The sequence below is a fragment of the Coturnix japonica genome, chromosome 1, assembly GCF_001577835.2.
Source record: "Coturnix japonica isolate 7356 chromosome 1, Coturnix japonica 2.1, whole genome shotgun sequence".
NCBI classification, from domain to species: Eukaryota; Metazoa; Chordata; class Aves; order Galliformes; family Phasianidae; genus Coturnix; species Coturnix japonica.
This window is the reverse complement of record NC_029516.1, coordinates 98131417-98150219: the sequence shown is the minus strand read 5'-3', so window position 1 is coordinate 98150219 and position 18803 is coordinate 98131417. Positions and strand designations below refer to the sequence as shown.

At 41.3% G+C, this 18803-nt stretch overlaps 1 protein-coding gene across 2 annotated transcripts; it reads right to left on the bottom strand.

The window, feature by feature from the left end:
- Positions 1–540: 540 nt before the first annotated feature.
- Positions 541–18359, bottom strand: LOC107323611 (interferon-induced GTP-binding protein Mx). Of its 2 annotated transcripts, none has more exons than XM_015882889.2 (14): positions 18262–18359; positions 15782–16134; positions 13918–14110; positions 13178–13315; positions 10894–11048; positions 9631–9769; positions 8937–9135; positions 7863–7941; positions 6916–7038; positions 6302–6443; positions 5200–5358; positions 4239–4315; positions 2582–2806; positions 541–1066 (listed from the first exon to the last, which is right to left on the bottom strand). In XM_015882889.2, the coding sequence occupies exons 2-14, from the start codon at positions 16043–16045 to the stop codon at positions 833–835; spliced, it is 2127 nt and encodes a 708-aa protein (XP_015738375.1). In that variant the 5' UTR covers positions 16046–16134; positions 18262–18359; the 3' UTR covers positions 541–832. The 2 variants fall into 2 exon arrangements, with proteins under 2 accessions (XP_015738375.1, XP_015738366.1); XM_015882880.2 differs by lacking the exon at positions 18262–18359 and adding an exon at positions 16475–16568.
- Between the last annotated feature and the right edge of the window lie 444 nt (positions 18360–18803).

The window sequence follows — 18803 nt, the reverse complement described above, 5'->3', positions numbered from 1 at the left end:
AGTGTGTAACTGCCTGTTTTCTCTGTGTGTTTTCAATAGCATGTGATTGTCAGGCAGCCCTTAGGGGTTACCATGAAGTAGTTGATAAGTTGAAAGCACGTTTAAAATAGAAATTAAATGTGTTTCAGTGTTATGGTGTCAGGTTTTTATAGGGCTGGTGAGCTGTGGTGCTGTAAGTCAGTAGCAGCTGCAGAGGTGGAAATCAGTGGTAGTACTTAACAGGGTTACAAATGGTGCATGCTCCAATGGGTTGAGTTCTGTGCTGCAGAAGTCAGCCACCCGTTGCTGCCACGTCACAAAGAGAAAGGGACTTAACAGTGATGTTGTATTGCACAGGCACCTTTTATGCAAGGCAGGAAATACAACAACCACAGCAAAATCACAGATAGTAGTAGAGGGACCACTGGGGTTGTGCAGTAAACTTGATCTAGGAAAGTTATGTGATTTGAGTTCTACAGTTTTGAGGTTCTACAGATAAAGGCTCCCCATCCTTTAAAAAAAAAAAAACAACAAAAACAAAACAACCACCTACCTCAGAGCTCAAGCTTTCAAAAAAATATATATTTTAATGATGTATGGAAAGACAAATTTTATAAAATGATTGTTTGAAAGTGGGAAAACATTTTATCACAACTACTGCAGAGAAGCTTAGACAAGCGTAGGCATATCAGACTATGGAAAACAAGCCAGAACTAGGCCACTAAACCATTAGAAACATCTAAAAACTGGAATTAAAGGTTGGTGCTAATTTTAGGCTTTGGAGGATTTTGCACAGTTTCTCATTAATGCTAGAAAGCAAAAGCAGAAAAATGCTTCTGAAAGATGAAGGAATCTACAGAGACTTAAAGTCTACCAGGTACTGGTGAGCTTTGTTGAGGTGACTAATTTGCTCAGTCAGTAACTTCCGATGGTGAGCAGCTTCCTGATCTTCCTGGAGTAAATGGTTTAATTCTTCTTTTCCTTGCAAGAGATTCAACATTGAGATCTGCAAACTATCTCCATAGTCATGAAGGACGGTAGAGAGGATGATCAGAGGAATCTGATTGCTTAGGCGTTTACTTGCTCCCTACAAGGAGGGGGAAGAAAAAAGAGTGAAGAATTGTTTTCCTAAAAAAAGAAAATATGGGCTATTGGTACTCTATTAAGAAGTGACAGCACACTTTTCAAAGACTATATGGAGTTGCTATTCAAAAGCTGAGTGTTTCTAGTATCTTAAAAAAATGCCATTAATTCCTTTTGTTCTAAAAAAAATCTAGAAGTTAAGATTTAAGGGATTGTGAGCTGTAGCTTTATTTTTTACCCCCTCCATGAACTAAACCCAAGGCAGACCAGTCCCAGCTTATCTTTCTCTCTGCTAACATTGATAAGAATTATTCTGTGACTAGAAGAGCACTTCAACATGAGTATCTGGCTACAAATAACAGAGGTGCTATTTTCCTTTCTTTCTGTGGCATGTGACTTGAAAAGGCCAGCAGGTATGTGCCAGTTAGAGGCACATTTGTTTTGGAGGTCCAAAAGGGCTTTGGCCACCCATCTCCAAGGAAGACTTGGGCTTTTGTGGCTTCAAATGCTGCATTAGCTCAGCAGCTGTAAATCTTTCATCTACAAGGCTGGGAACAAGCTGACAATGAAAAAAGACAAAGATATTTAGAAAGAAAAACTAGTTTGCAAAGTCAAAATGGAGCAATTCAGCAGAGTCAGCTGGCCACTTACTGAGCCTATGTATTCTGTTATTCTGGAGCTAAACCCTACACAGAGTCTTGACCTTTCTTAATTGGATCATGCATGCCATTTCCAAGGGCCATGGACACTTAAGAGCTTAAATCTAATTTCATCTCATGTATTTGGCCTTGCGTAAGTCTCCAGGAGCTGTGATGCCCTGGTGTTTAGTTACTGTTGAAAAGGGTGGTAAGGGCATTTACAAATGTACAACTGTTCTTCAAGACTCTGTGGTATATCAGAAAGTATCTGAGGTTGGAGGGAAGAAGTTTATGTAATTCTGCCCTTGTCTTTTGCTCCCTGAAACCTTCTCAATGCAAAAACCTAACAGAACAGCCTGAACATTTAGTTGCAGGAATGTTTTGGAAACCTTTCTATTGAAATTCAAGGTGAACCACTACCAAAGTTAGTGCATTAATATTTAACTTGGTGCTTACTGAGGGAGTTTATGAAACAAAGATCAAAAGCATATTCTCATACTGTGCATTCTCTTGGCTGTCTTGCTCCAAAATGATCATTTGTTAAAGTATCCCATTCATCTCCACTTAACCTCTGAGATGTTTGTGATGTGGCATAGCCACTATGATCTCTACAGAGGGACAAATCCATTTTAACCAATCATTTGACTACTCCTCCTCCTGCCCTCAGAGCTTAGAATCTGACAGCTCTTTTACTGAAGCAATAGGGCTCACCATCATCCAAATATCATTAATTTCTCATTACAGGGCTAAGGGCTCTTCCCCATCCTTTCCTCTCCTCCAAATCAGGTAAGTAATAGTCCTTCCATCCTCCTAGCACTTGTTCCCATAGGAGAAGCCAGCCAAAGAGCATTGGTGTACCGTGTTATAGCCTGCAAACTTACAGTGAAATAGGCCTTTGTGTGAGAAATCATTTCCAGGACAAAGCTGGGACCTTGATTTGAAGCATGTCTGAAACCAAGAGCATTGATGCTTTCTGCCTTGGCAACTTTTAAATCATTTGCATAAATTTTATCCTGGCAGTATACAGCTCTCTCAATTTTGAATTGAGTCTGGATGCAATTTTTCGCAGCTGTTGCTTGCTTTTCTCTAATGCAACAAATTCTGGCCTGGAAAAGAAAAGAACAAGTTCTGAGATGCTTAGCAACATCCCTTGGGAAGCAAAAATGGATGCAGTTTTCAACACCTCAATGCAGCACTTGCTAATCCCAGTTTGGCTCTTGATGCATTCTTTGGTGCTTTAGCTTCTGGTTTGTTTCCCATGAAAGAGCAGGAAAACGTAGTGCTTTGTACCCTCATGAGAAACAAGTGGGATCATGTCAAAAACAGTTGAAACCTGGTGCTTCTATCCTAAAGAAAAATCTCAACTTAGCATTCCTACACCAGAATAAAATTTTTTCCTCCAGAGTTAACAGAATCTCTTTTCTTCCTTCCTGTAATGCTATAACGTGATAGAAAAGAATAGCAATAATAGCAGAGTGGCACAACCCTGGGGTGCAGCAAATGAGAACAAGCCCAAATGCAGCAACAAAACAAGGAAAGCTGCTTACCCTTGGAAGGCCTCCAGTAGGCAGGGATCTCCAGCAAGACATGCTTATCCCCATTGCCAGCCCCTAAATGAGGTCTGGGAAGGGGTGGATCCTGGCTCCACCACTTCTGGTCACTCAGACCACCTGAGCTCCCCAGGCTGGCTCTGCCTTCTCACCAGGTGTTCCATCACTGCTTCAGGCTGTGACTTAGCATTTCTGCTACACTTTCATTGTGTTATGCCTGAAGACACTACACCTCTGTGCTTGGCTGAAACAGCTTGTTTGCTTACTGTTTGATTGTCCTGGGACTTTAATAGGGTTTGGCCATGCAAGTCACACAGCAAACAGTTGTTGCAGTTGCATCTGTCTATGAGTTCCCCTTCAAGCAGCATTCTGTGAGTAGGTTCTGCTTCGTGGCAGGCCAGCAATGTCTCTCACCTCTTCTTCAAAGCTCATTCCCAGAAAAGGTCTTCAAGGACACCCGTACTGTTTAACTCCACCCCAAAGCCCAGACTCCTCCAAACTGCAAACAGGAATCGTCTAACTCTCATGGTTAAATGGCCTGCTCATTAGATGCTGCTATGATGGTATGATGCCTGCCTTGTCTAACGCTGGCTTGCCTTTCAGAAAGCAAAAGCACTGTGCTCCAAGGCTGCCCACATGCTAACAGAACATTGCAGAACTTGAAACAGGAGTTACTGATAAGCTCTTCATGGCAGCCATACCAGCTTTTCTTTGCATTGCGCTGTGTGCATCAAGAATGTGACCAAAATGAACAGAGAACATATGCTTTAAATCTTGTCAACATTGCACCAAAAGGCAAAGTGGACTTTCATCAGTGCCATTACAAACATGCAGTTGTTTGTAATATCTATATAAAAATCACAGACTGTCAGGAAATCAGGAATCATCACACATAATGCAATGGAATAGGTACCATAAGCATGGCTATATTAACAAACATCATTCTGTTTTGCTCTTGAATTATCTCAGCTTATGGCTAGTCTCTCACCTTAGCAGCTTTGTTCAAGTTCTGAAAATAACCAAAATGCTTGTTAGCCAGCTGCAAAAATTTCTCTTCGACCATACCTAAGGGAAAAACAGACAGACAAAATAAAGTCAGGTAAGAAAATGAGGTTTTTAAGTTATTGTCGATACAAGGCCTGTAAAAACTACTGTCTCTCTGTGTTCATGCTGAAATAGCTGGGAACCTGTCCTGACGTAATATACCTCTATGACCTACAAACAAATAGGAACTTAGATTTCTAGGTCAATGCGCATGGGTCACTAAGGATCACTTACCATGTCAGATATTTAATATCCCTGAGATTTCTTAGATAAAGCAATCTATGTGCCTTCAGTTTGACCGGGTGGTAAGCATATCTGCCTCTCATCCTCAGAGTGGCCACTCCAAGGATTGGAGCTGGTGCCTGTAATACAGGGCCCTGACTGGCACAGATGCTGTAGCTGTTATCTAGAGCAAACATGGCAGAGAAATGATTGTGACATACTTTTTCCTTTGGTGATACTTATGGGATGACTTATCCTTTCCCCCATCCCCAGAAATCACTGTGTAATATATATACCCTTATGAAAAGAACTGGCAAAGAAGTTGGATTCCCAGTTCTGGCTTGTGAATCCCATTAACTAAGCCTGGCAGTATCAGCCAGCTTGGCTGGCACCAAGTAGAATTCCAAGATGCTATTTCTTTACAGTATTATGTATTACAGTTACCTCCTAATTTCCCATTCCCAGCCACTGGGAAGTGTACTAAAACATTCTAAAGGTCATTTGAGGTCTCAGCTCTAGAGAAGGAATAATTCCACAGGTTGAATGGGATTCACTTCCACATTGAAGCATCCCAGCTGGAGCTCTTGCTCCATGAGTGAGAATAGCGGCTTATTCTAGACACAAAATTACCAGGCAAACCAGTGTCACCCATGCAATGGCCTTGTGTGGCCTTTGAGACGTACAGATCACTTTGTTCAGCATCACAACAGCTGGCTCCTCCAGCTTCGCAATTTGCTGTTTTATAATGTCCTCAAATGTCCAGTAGCTGATAAAGCCCGGGAACTCCCAATTATGGTACTGGTCTTCATGTTTTGACACTTCACTGCATATGATTTCTTGAACTGTAATATTAAAATAACATTGCTTTACATTAGGTTACTTACTTCATAAAATTCTGATTAAGAAAGAAGAAACTAGAAAATGCTTAGAAAATGATCTTAGTAAAACTCACCTCTAAAGCAACACAGTTACTGCAGAAGGAAGTTGGCGCTCATTGCTCAGTGCCTTAATTAGCTGACTCTAGTCTTTTTTTTCTTTCCTCTCTATAACATCATGTTGATTGGCTTGGTACACCATGGAAAGGACATGAGAAACAACGACACACAGCAGTATCTGTCTGCCTCCCTACATATATGTATTTGCCTCTGGCTGACTATATGCCTGCAGCCTATTTATACCTGTTTTAGAGCCACAATTGATGTTGACAAAGATGTGCATCAAAGAACTTGATTAAAGAGTTACTTGACAAGTTATTGCTTGACTAACAAATGTTGCTATGTCATCTCTGAAAAGAAAAAAAAGGCTACTCTTTACAGGGTTATAGTTATTGTAGTCTTGGAATTGTTTCTCCCACATCTTAAACAAGAGCTGAAAAGAACAAAGAAGATGAAAATGCCAAAACATCAATGACAACACTTAATTTGTAATATAGGTATTATTTTTATTATGGTTGCCGCCATTGTTTAGTGGAATAGTTCAGAGAATCAGCAGTTAATTCTCTGCCAGAAGTCAGTCTTTATTTTATAGCTTTGTTGGGAGAAATCCACTGATCTCTCTGTAAGGACAGTGATTTGCACAAGCTGGGTCTCTGTCCCTAAGGGCCAAAGTGTAACTACAACATTGCAGCAGATTCTGATTTTTCACTTTTTAAAAAAAAAAAAAAAACAAAAACAAAAACACAACAACAACAAAAACACAACAGCATATTGATGATGTTGTCTCAATGTAAAAGCTAGGGGATGAAATCTCTCAGATCAGGTGCAAGTGGCAGTTTTCTATGCTTACCTTTGGCAGAGCTCTCCAGGAGCTCTGCTTCCCATCTCTGAAACTCTCCGCGGATTTTTGGAAACAGTCTGGTTTCATTTCCAAACCAGGATTCCTTTCCATGCATTGCCTGAGAGATGTCTTCGTTAAACGCTTTGATCAACTGTAATGAATCAAAAAGGAACACAAAAAATAATCAAAGTACTGAAGCTTTATTTTTTCAGACTAACCTGTAGGCGTTAAGAAAATCCACAGTCATTTGATATTATAGACATGACTGAAGGCATTGTTTCCTTACATCTTTCACGCTCATCGCTCTTGGTTGCTTGGTTCTGCACCAGAGGGCGGTGGGCATGGAACAGGTTGCCCAGGGCAGTGGGCAAAGCCCAAGTGCCAGAGTTCAGGAAGTGTTCGGACAACGCTCTCAGACAGATGGTCTGAATTTCAGGTTGTGCTGTGTGGAGCCTGGAGCTGGACTTGGTGACCCTTGTGGGCCTCTTCCAACTTTGGATATCCTGTGATTCTACAAAGACCCCTCAATGACAGATTCCAGAATCACCCTGGTCCAACCTGTTATCTTGCTTTCTTTAGAAGGGTCTTTTCTGCTCTGTAACTGAAGCAGAATTGATACTTACTCCTGCAAAGAAAAGCATCTTCTCATGGTCAGTTTTGTGTATGCCTTGTGTGTACTTTTGTAGTTCCTGCTTTGCTTGCTGCAGCGCATCAAGTATTTGGTTCTCTATTGCAGGCAAAGTTTTCTGGAGGGCAGACAGGAAAGAAGGACTCTTAGGTAGGCTGAACACATCTGGTTTTGGAATGCGACCACAGGGGAAATATGACCATCAAGGCTAGGAGCTCCCTGAGATGCTGGGGTTAACACTGCTGCCAGCAGGCAGAGGAGCTGCAGTCTAGAGCAAGATTTCACCTACAGTGAGCCAAAAAGTGTCTCATGTCAACTCATGATGTAGGGAGTTTGCTGATCCTTCCATTCCTAACAAATACAGAATTGAACTCAGCTGTTTGGTTGCTTTATTTTTTATGCAAGTTCACATAAATACAGATTTTTCCTCATTCAGGTCCCTGTACTTTAGTATTTTCTCTTCATGGAGTAACATGTATTGTTTATAGATATATTTATATAAAATAATGAAAGTAATATATTAGTCTAATAAAATCATTAGCTCTTCCTTGAGATTTTTGTAGACAGTTTCAATTGACAGAAATGATCATATTTTAGAAAGCTAATGACAGTAGCTTGTCACTCAGCCTATTAGCACTGTTCACAAACAAAAAGAAGCACCACAGCTGGTCTTGAAAAGGGCACGGGTTACGAGTCACAAGCAGGTGAAATATGATGTCTTTTGTCAATCCTTCAGTTAAAGGCAAAGCTGAGGACAGATTACTGTTTTCCTTCCCTCCAACTCTCATCTCTGTTTGTCCTTGGATTGCTTATGGGTAAAGGATAGACTTATATATGCATAAAAAGAAAAATATTGCTGAAAGGGAGAAGGGAGATTTTATTTTTTTAAGATAGCAACTGATTTTTTCCTAGCATGACATCTCCATTACTTACAATACTTACCATAGTATGTTCCACAAGTTCATTTGTAAGCTTATTTGCCAGTTGAGAGATAGTAGCCTTTTTTTCATCCAGAAAAATGCTGAAAATAAACAAAAACAAAACAAAACAAAAAACCCTGCTATCTTATTTCTGCTTGTGAGAAGTATGCCAGTTCAAAACACTTCCCACTTATTATTCTCAGTGACTGATTATCTGCTAAGTCACCTTCTGGGGAAACCTGTGTCTTCAGCACAGCCAGCGTGTTTTCTAATGCTGAGTTTCATGGTGTTTTCCAGTGAACAGAAATACTTCAGTGCTTAATTGGAAGGGCTCATACGCTTACCTTGTCTTTTTTTTTTTTTTTTTTTTTTTTCCTTTTTTTTTTTTTTTTAAAGAACTATTCAGTCTTCTGAGGTTAATTGCTTCTAGAATCATAGAATCATCTGGGTTGGAAATGACCCTCAAGATTACCAAGTCTGACTGTAAACCTGCCTACCAAGTCCCATTGCTACACTATAACCCTTAGTGCGCATGTCTTAAATTCCTCCAGCGAGGGGGACTCCTCCACTTCCCTGGGCAGTTCACTCCAATGCTTGACCAAAATCACTTCCTAATATTTAACCTAAAGCTCCTTGTTACAACATGAAGCCTTTTCCTACCATCCTATCACTTGTCACCAGAGAGAAGAGATCAGTCCCCTCCACCTTGCTGCAACCTCCTTTCAGGCAGTTGTAGAGAGCGATGAGATCTCCCCTCAGCCTTCTCCAGATTAAATAACATCCCTCAGCCTTTCATCAGAACACTTTCTTTCTAGTCCCTCTACCAGCAAGCTTTGTTGTCCTTAGAGAATCATAACTGGTTTGTGTTGAAAGGGACCTTTAAGATCATCTGGTTCCAATCTCCCTGCAAAAGGCAGGGACACCCCTCCCCCTAAACCAGGTTGCTCAAAGCCCCATGCGGCCTGGCCTTGAATGTCTCCAGGGAGGGGACATCCACAACCTCTTCCAGTTTAAAGCCATTTCCCCTCATCCTGTTGCTACATGATTTGAGGTGATTTCAGTATATTTTGGGTTAGGTCCTTTATGTGAGAAGTACCTGAAATGTTTGTGAGTCTCAAAGAATTCTCTCTCTTGCTGGATTACAGAGGCCAAGGACAATTTGTTGTTGACATCCTGTTGCCCGTGACACTTCACAATCATATAACCTTTTCTGAGTGGAACGACCTCATTTTGCATTATCCTAAGGACAGTCCCTTCAGTTCTGTGGTCCACCAGATCTGGTTTAGTGAGGATCCCTGTGAAGTTACCCAAAGACAAAGTTAGTCAAGCACAGAAGTTGAAGGTGGAAGAGGTACAGTAGGACATCTCACTGTAAGAGTGGAAATGTTCCCTACAGTGTTTTTCTACGGTAGCCACACTTTGTTTTGTTTTCTCTCCTAGAAAGCTTTCAGCTCCTGGGCTTTGCACTGTAAAACTTGCTCTGCAATTAGACTCTCAGTTCACCTTTTGCTTTGCAAACACTTCCAACAGAGAGCAGCAAGGCTTTCCTAGCATTAACTCTGAGATTTTCAATTTTCAGTTATTCACAATGTGAATGCCAGCTAGACTCAAATGTGGGATATTTTTAGAGCTAGTAGATCACTTCCAGCTTTATAAAGGGTTTATTTAGTCTGTTTATTTCTTCTTGGAGTAGCTTTGAATTAGAACTTCACAGTTCTAGCATGAAGTAGACAATATCAGACTGTCACAGAAATAAATGATTCACACTTTTAGCTTAAAAAATTTCTCACCAAGTGTCCTTTCTCCTGTTGGGTCCACCTCTTGAGCCATTTTCAGTGCTTCTGTTGTTGCAATATCCACATTACATGGTACCACAACCAAAATGATTGTCTCTTTGCAACCAATATATTTTTTAAGTAGCTTCTTGATCTGAAATGTAATACAGTAGTAAAGAAGTTCAATGAAGTCAAATGCTTGCATGTAGGATGAGACCACTCCTAGCAGTACAAGCTACCACACAATATGTCATATATACTGTGGATATTAAGTGCTAAATAATGGAAGGGAAATGGGTTAAGAGATTAGCATAGCCTTTTTTCTTAGAGAAGGATAAATGCAAACACTTAATGTGAACGAGAACAGACTATTGTTATATCTGTCTTAAAAAAAATAATCACATAAATTACACAAAATTTAACATCTCATTCTAAATAAAATTTAAACTCTTGCGGATAACATCTTTCTTTAGGGAAATGTGATTTTCATAAATAAATAACGTCATAAGAAAAATGAGTTCTGATGCCTAGTAACACACTTCAGGAATGAAAGCCAGTCTATAGTACAGTACAGCACAGACAGCTCCAGCGCATCACCCTCACAGCTGGCCCTATCTCTTGGAGTTTTATTTGCTTTCCCCAGCATTTCTTCTAAAAGTCACCAGGAGAAGCATACAGGTATCTTTTAACACACACACTGTTCACTTCAGAATGGGCCTGATGAAATACTGTAATGGTTGGCGAAAAAAATGACAGTTCCCCTCACATGTACACTGTCAGCAAAGGATGACAGAGCACTGAGCTAGTAAAAGCGCTGACCTGCATTCTTGCTCTAGAATAGCTTACATGAACTCAGACATTTCACTTTTGCTAAGCATCTCCACAATACTGAGAAGATGCAACCTGTTTGGGATTCGACTATCCTCCAGCTTGTGTTCCAGCCTTATGGGCATGGAGGTGGTTCTGTGTTTAAGACCACCTATCTGCAAAACAGAGTCAGTGCAGCGGTGCTGTTCCCTGTTGCTCTGGCAGGTGCTTGGGATGGCTCACTTATGCCAGCATGGGCAGCTCCCTCCTGCACAAGGAAAGACGGGAGGTCCTGGTCCTCACTGTTCCTATCAGTAGTGCCTTTCCAAAAACTAGATCTGTTTGCTAGTGTAGCTCTTGTGATGGCTCAGAAGCCCAGCATAATAATTCCAGAGTCCTACAGCAAAGATTTGCATGTAAGATAGGCTACAGAATAGAACATTTATGTAAGTTGGCAGATAAAACTGTTACCTGTTGGTCATTATCTTGTGGCTGGTTCCCTGCGGCAACTCTGGCAATTCCAGGAAGATCAATTAGTGTCAGGTCTGGGACGTTTGGGGACCAGATTTCAAGGGAAATTAGTTCTCCACTAATGTTACCACTAGTGCTAGCCACTATATCCTGAGCTGCATGGTGGAAAGAGGAAAGCAATGAATGCAGGCTTCAGACTCTGTATAGAAAAGTAGGTGAAGGGGGAATATGATGACTTCAAAAAATATCTACTATCACTTAGATTTCTTTTAGGCATGGATTTTTTCAGACCCAGACATTAATGTAAATCCATTTCTGCAAAAATCCAAGAAAATTATTATGTGAAATCCCTTTGGAGTGGAAACTGCAGTATTTTACAGAGTATACACTAATGGACTGTCATACATGAAGACAAAATATGTGTAAATAAGCCATCACAAAAGCAATGGGATAAAGTACTGGTCAGCTGCAGAAATTATTCCTCAGCATCAAGGTACTCTGTAGACTTTAATTAATTTTTAGCTGCCTTTAAAGACCAGTAGGTGTTACTCTATATTCTTCTCACATTGATACTGAGGTTGACAGATCAACCATTTTTTCCCAGGCTGTGTATTGGCAATAATCATAGAATGGCCTGGGTTGAAAAGGACCACAATGATCACCCAGTTTCAAACCTCCTGTTAAGTGCAAGGTCACCAACCACTAGACAAGACTGTCCAGAGCCACACCCAGCCTCGAGAGTTACATACATATGCTGGAACCAATAACACCATATGGAGCAAGAAAATCCATTACTGTTTTCATGAGAGATTTTATCAGTTCTGTAATCAGCATACTCAAATCTTACCAGTTTATTTGCAGTTTGTGAAGGGTATATTGAAAACCTCTAAATAACATACTGAAAAACTGATGAAAGAACATTTCCGTAGAATCATTAAGGTTGAAAAAGTCCTGTAAGATCATCTAGTCCAACCATTCACCTACACCAATATTGACCACTAAAACCCGCGCCTAAGTACTACATCTATACACATCTTAAACACCCAGGAATGGTAACTCCAGTGTCTCAAACCACTCTTTCTGAGAAGAAATATTTCCTAATACCCAACAAGAACCTTCCCAGTACAACTTGAGGCCATTCCCTCTCATCCTGTCACTGTTACCTGGGAGAAGAGGTCAACCCCTACCTCACTACAACCTCCTTTCAGGTAGTTGCAGAGAGTAATAAGGTCTCCCCTGAGCCTCCTCTTCTCCAGACTGAACAATCCCAGTTCCTTCAGCTGTTCCCCATCAAACTTGTGCTCCAGACCCTTACAGATTTGTTGCCTTTTTCTAGACATGTTCCATGGTTTCAGTATCTTTTTTGTAGTGAGGGTCCCAAAGCTGAACACAATACTCATGATAAATATGATGAATGGTGATGTTGTAGAGTTGTGCTAGCCAAGGAAGTAAGAACAAAACTACTTTCACGTTTAGGGCAAGTGCTTGCTGCACTTAGAGTAACAAAATATTTTCTCATACTGCATGAAATACTGTAAGGTAGAATGACAAAGATGATAACAGATATTCAAAAGGTTATTTATAAGGCAAAACTCACCAGTATGGACACCTTTGCTGGGAAACGCTGAGGCAATCTCCACTGGGGAGAGATCTCCAAAAGAGATGCTGCCTTAGTGGTGCTCAGCCCTTAAATGAGGTCTAGAGGAGGTGGAATCAAGCTCCACCCCTTCTGGAAGCACAGCTAACTTATTCTCACCTGTGCTCCTACACCTGGCCTGACACCTGCCCCAGCTGATTAATCAGAGGTTCAGGTTGTGATTACCAGTTTCCCATACAAATACCATAAAAGCTGTGACAATGCAGTGCCTGAGATGGTGGTCACAATAACTGACAGAAATTCTGTACACCCTCCATTCTGCCATCTTTCACTTTTCTCTTAAATCATAGGCTTTCCAGCCATAGACACCATATGCATTTCCTGAGTATTTGATCTGACATCATGAACCACTTAGGGCTTTGCATGCTTACAGCTTGACAGACTTCCCAAACAAGACAAATAGCATTCAGGTGACCACACAGCCTGAGCTTTTGTCAGATGTCATGGGCCATTTTCTTCACTGAAGCAGTAATTAGCACAACTCTCTTGCACTGCCTTATCTTCTTACACTCTGCATTCAGTTATTGGCTATAATCTCTGTGTGAGTCTAAGGAGTGTTTCTCAGTCTAAGAAAAGGGGAGAAAGAATTCAAAAGAGATTGAGCATGGGCAGTACACTACATTTTACCTTCTGTTATTGCTTTCTTTACCGCTGAGGCATCCTGGAGTTGTATTTCCGTGTCGTGGTAATAAATTACCCCTTTCCATTCCTCAAGAGTTGTTATTTTTTTCAGCTTGAGTTCCAGAGGACCACGAGTGATGACACCTACAGTAGCGCCAAAGACAGAAAAGACACAGTGTGTAAGTGGACTGGGTGGTGTGTGCAGAGTTGTCTAAGACGTCACAGAAAGGCACAGAAAAGCTTGCAGAGCCAAAGGGCTCTCATCTGACTTCCTTCTCCATGTCAACAGCACTATGTGAGGTCAACCATGGCTTGGCCAGCCAGTTTTGCCTTTGATCTAAAAAAACAACACAGAAACAAATTTCAAAACTATTCTTGCATGTGAAATAAATACATTTTCCTAGGGAATACACAGAGTTAGCTGATGCTGCTGCTCTTCTGCCTGCCTACAATTTGGAGCAAGTATGTTAGATTACACACTTCTTATTTCTCCTCCTTTCTCCACCCAGACCATGCAACCTGTTGGAGTAACACTGCAGTGTTCCACCCACACATCTGTTTCTTCTACTGGAAACCAGAGATGGGAAAGCTTCTGGAGTCTCATGATTTAGGTATAGCCTCAGTCATAATGCCATAATGTTATCGACTCCTAAACACCAGGGGAATTGGGGGGGTGCGGGGGGAAGTCCTTCCACCTCATCAGTGTCAAATAATTCAGGTGAAAACCCCAGAAGGTGAGTTCATACCATTGCGCCTAGGAAGAGCAACACCAGACAAAGCTTCAAGGACAGAGCTTTTCCCAGAGTTCTGGTCTCCAATCACTGTGATCATAGGCAACATCAGTTTGTTTCCTATATCAAGCCTTCTCAAGCTCTCAACAAGGTCAATGCAAGGTCGAATCTTTATGTCATATTCATTGTGCAAGTTGTGTTCTGCTGCCTGTTGGAGAAAAACTTACAATTAATTTCATGTAATTTTAAAATAAACAGAAACATTCCAGAAACAAAGAGTAAATATAAACACAACCCACCCACCCAAAACAACAACAAAACACATTCTAGGCACCTTTTCCAGCTCTTCATTCTCTAGTAAACCTAGAGCACCAGTCTGTACTTCATATCACTTTGCATCCTAGCACCTTCATGCTAAAAAAAGGATGGATATAATTATGATTAACTCTACTGGGATTGGCTCAGTGACTGAAACAGTTTTGGTAAAAATAGCCAATTTTCTACACTGACCTGAAAGGTGAAAAGTAAAAAGAGACCTCAACACTGAAGATTTTTTTATTTTTATTTTTTTTTTTTTTAAATAACTGTCATTTTCTTCCACTCATACAGATGCATGGAAGGATACAATGTAAATAGAGACTGGCCAAAGAGATGAGATTATTTAGTTATTAGTATTAGCTTATTAGATCTTTTTTGAAATTTGAAGATTTATTTGGCAATCAGTCGCCAGATCATTCTGCTGTAGTGTCCTTAATAGGTGGCTAAAATCTTTCACATCTTTCTCTGAAGTTCACATCTTTCTTTGCCAGATTCTATCTGGCTGCCACCATCAATTCTGTCTAAGAGAGTCACCTCTGAAAATATCTCTGTCAGATGTCAAAGTGAGCAATTTTTTCTTTCAAGATAGGAAAGGTGGTACACATCTCTGCCAGCAGGTGTTTTAAAACCCTATTGACAACCCTTCCATACTACCTTTATTACAGTGTTTACTGCCTAATAAATCCCAGCTGTTCTCAAGGAACCCTAATTAAACTACAACAAAAACTTTAGCACTGTGAGCGTCTGTTGGCACCACCCCTTGGTAGCAGCCAGAGGGAAATCTGGGCGTGGTTCAGTCTGCAAGAAGAGAGTGTCGCGAGCACACCTTTATCACTCTCCGCAACCACCTTGAAAGGTAGGTTTGGACCGGTGGGCTCACCTCTCTCTCCAGCCTACACCAGGATAGCGATGAAAAGGGAATGCCTCAAGTGCAATGGGGAGGAGTCACTGATGTTAGGAAATACTTTTTCAGAAAGCACGGTGAGGCCATTGCACAGGCCTGCTCCAAGGGAGGCTTTTAGTCACCTGTCTCTGGAAGTGTTAATGAAAGGTAATATACACAATTGTTAGTTACTTAGCACATGAGTTAGTGGCAATCCACCTTCGTGCACATGTTGACTAGATAATCTTAAGGTCCTTTTACAACCTTAATGATATGATATCTCTCCTGCCGTAAACACTGACACAACACAGATTATTAGTAAAGTTTCTTTATGTTTGTGTTGAAGGTAGCAGAACATCAAGTAAAAATATATCCCAGATTTTAGGATTCCCATTTAATGATGTTTGTTAATTGTTCCTAATGGATTATAAGATTACATTGGTTGCTTGTCTGTTGCCATGCTGTTCATCACATGAGCAGTTTTTATGCCAGAGGATTAATGGTAGGCACATGTCTTCCTAGCTACGCAAATGACTTTTTGACATTGATCCTAAAAATTCTCCTCTACTTTGGCCTAACAAGTGCCCAAAGAGATGGAGGAATTCATTTTGAGGTGCAATGTAAAACACAGGGGAGAGCATGGAGGGTATCTGTGCCTTTCCCTGCCACCTGCCTTACCTCGTCTTTGTCCTTTTCTATGTCATTCAGCTTCTTGGACACTTCCTGCTCATTCTCAGGCTTTCTCTCAGTGAACACTTCCTTCTCATTCTCAGGCTTTCTCTCAGTTAGCTCCGGTACTTTGAGAGATATCTTCTCACTGCGGCCTGGTGGCAGAGAATTCCAAGTAAACCCACACGGTGCTGGTATGGAAGGTGGGTTAATATCCTGCTTTGGGAACTGACTGCCAAATGTGAAAGCTGAGTTCATCGGTAAACCGTTCATGTTCTGCTGTTCTGGCTTGCTCTATGTCTTGTCCGTATGTACCGCACTGAGCAGTGATTATTATCAACACCAACCACTCTTGACAACCTCTGAAATCAACATTAACAGAGAAAAATTAAACAACGCTTATACCTCCTGGTTCAAGCTCTTAACTGAGACCAACTACCCAAACTCTTCTCAAATTACTAAGATTGATCTCCAGAGGAAAGACTTCCCATCCCTGGAGGCATTCAAGTCCAGGCTGGATGTAGCTCTGGGCAGCCCGGTCTGGTGGTGGCAACTCCACTCTTAACAGAGGGCAGGGCAGTAGCCTATATCTCCAAGCAACTGGACACAGTGGCTCAAGGATGGCCTTGTATCTGAGAGCAATCTCAGCAACCTTTTTGCTAACAGAAGCAGGATGAAATCTTACCAGAGGACAAAGAATACCTGTTTGCAGTTCTGAATTAGAGGGGATGGGGGTGCCAGGTCAATTACTGAAAAGCGTAAAATACATTGTAAAACAAACAAACCAACCTGAAAACAGAGAATAAAATTCAATTCAGAAAAACAGCAGAGGGACAGCCACCTGGAGAATACTGGCAGATTGATTTTACTAAATTACCTAGGATTAAGGGACCAAAATATTCGCTAGTCCTAGTGGATACATTTACTAGTAAGCCTGTTCTCTGGTTGGTTTAAAAATAAATACTTTGCACTTTCAGCTGATGTCAGTATGGGAAGATCATATAAAACATAAGTGATACTTCAAATGTGTAAAACAAGTTTACAGAAATAAAAAGAGTAATTCTTCACTTCCTACTCAGTCTAATTTATTATTATTATTAATATTCCTCTCTCCTTTCACCAAAATAAAAAATAGACTGTGAGGAAAGTGCATGATTTAGACTAGCAACAGGAGACAATTCAACTACTCAGGCTGGGTATTAGGAAAAGTTTCTTCCCTATAAGTATTCTATCATCACCACAGCTGCTGTGACACTTGCCATGCTGCTTTCCTTGGAATGTATCTATAGGCATCTGCAGTCTCTGTGCCAGCAGCCTCCTGCCACCCCATAGGAAACCTCTGGGCAGCCTGACCCAGCTGAGGCCACATGGATTGCAGACAGCCTGACAGTGAGTTGCCTTGCTTTTCTTTGGCAGCCCTGGCTTCACTTTGGGAGTAGTCCCAAAACCAGCCACCAAAACCAAAGTGCAAAGCTGTAGTGCTGAGCATGAAACCCCCTTTTCTCTCCCAAATATCACTTGTGTTACTCTGTGTCCAGCCAGAAGGGCATTCAGAATTCTAACTGTCACACTGTGACCAGAGGATACCTGTGCAATCTGTACAGCCTCTGGGCTGTATGCTATCTGTACACTATCTGAAAAAGTATAGCAATGCAAAGGTCGCAACACTGTACATGCAAAATGCTGGCCAGATCATTCTGCTGACCTCTGCCCCTACACATTACATAACTTAAAAAAAAAAATAAAAATGTGTTCTAATGCAAATGCTGTCTCTCAGTCATCTTTTAAAGACAAGCTAAACAGAACTGGATGTTTTAACCTGTGTTTTGTACATTACCAAATCATAAAATCATTTGGGTTGGAAAGGACCCTTAAAGATCACCTGGTCCAACTCCCCTGCAATGAACAGGGGCACCTACAGATACATCAGGTTGGTCAGAGTTCCATCCAGCCTGACCTGGAATGTCTCCAAGGACAGGCCACCCACCACCTCTTTAGGCAACTTGTGCCAGTGCCTTACCACCCTTAGCATTAAAAACTTCTTCCCCACATGCAGTCTAAATCTCCCCTCTTTCAGTTTGAAATCATTTCCCTTTGCCCTGTCACAGCAGACCCTGCTGAAGAGTCTCTCCCTTTCTTTCTTACAGCCATCTTATCCTTTAGATATTGAAAGGCCTCTTTTGCGCACCCCCAGAGACTTCTTTTCTCCAGGCTGAACAGCCTCATCTCTCTCAGCTTGTAGAGGAGGTGTTCCATCCCTTGGATCATCTTTATGGGCCTCCTCTAGACAGACTCCCATAGATCCATATCATAGGCTGGCAAGACTACTAATTTTTCCCCACCCTAGAAAATAAATTCCACTCCTGACAACCTCAATTTTAACCATGCTTACTATAAGCGCTTAAGCAGCCTTACCACCTTCAACTATTTAAACCAAAGGCAACAATTAAAAATCACACAGTTAATCTTAAAAGAAAGTAAAGTCGTACCTGCCAGAGTCACACAGCAAGAAGAAATGATTAACTATATTCAGCTGTGCAGGGTGCTTTTCTATGCAGAGACTCCACCTACACCTACATGACGTGAACCAGAAGAAACGAAACTAAAATGCTTGGAAATAGTATCCTGACGTGTGTCACTCAACTTCCTTATCCATTAGCCAATTTTCTTCCCAGTGCTCTACAGAACTCAGAAGCAAAACCACTCCAGTGCACTGCTACCCTTCTCATCCTGTGGTTTCTCATTCTCTTGCAGAGGAATCAGAGGGCTGATGGCACAGGTGCTAGGTAATGCTGTTGATGAGCAACAGCCCCTTTCCTTTACAGGCTGGCTATCAGGAAACATTTATTCCCAGAAAGAGTAGTGAGGCAGTGGCACAGGCCACCCAGGGAGGTGGTGGAGTCACTATCTCTAGAAATGTTCAAGGACCACATGGATGTGGCTCTGAGGGATGTGGTAATGATGGGCTGACAGTTGACCCAGGTGACCGTAAAGGTCTTTTTCAACCTTAATGATTCTATAAATACTGAAG

Excerpts from the sequence above, each read along its gene's own strand:
- LOC107323611 (XM_015882889.2), bottom strand. The coding sequence starts at position 16,045 with ATGAACGGTTTACCGATGAACTCAGCTTTCACATTTGGCAGTCAGTTC. Across the intron at positions 11,049-13,177 it reads AAAGAAAGCAATAACAGAAG|CTCAGGATATAGTGGCTAGC; the intron begins GTAAAATGTAGT and ends TCCACCATGCAG. Across the intron at positions 6,444-6,915 it reads AGATGCTTTTCTTTGCAGGA|TTGATCAAAGCGTTTAACGA; the intron begins GTAAGTATCAAT and ends GATTCATTACAG.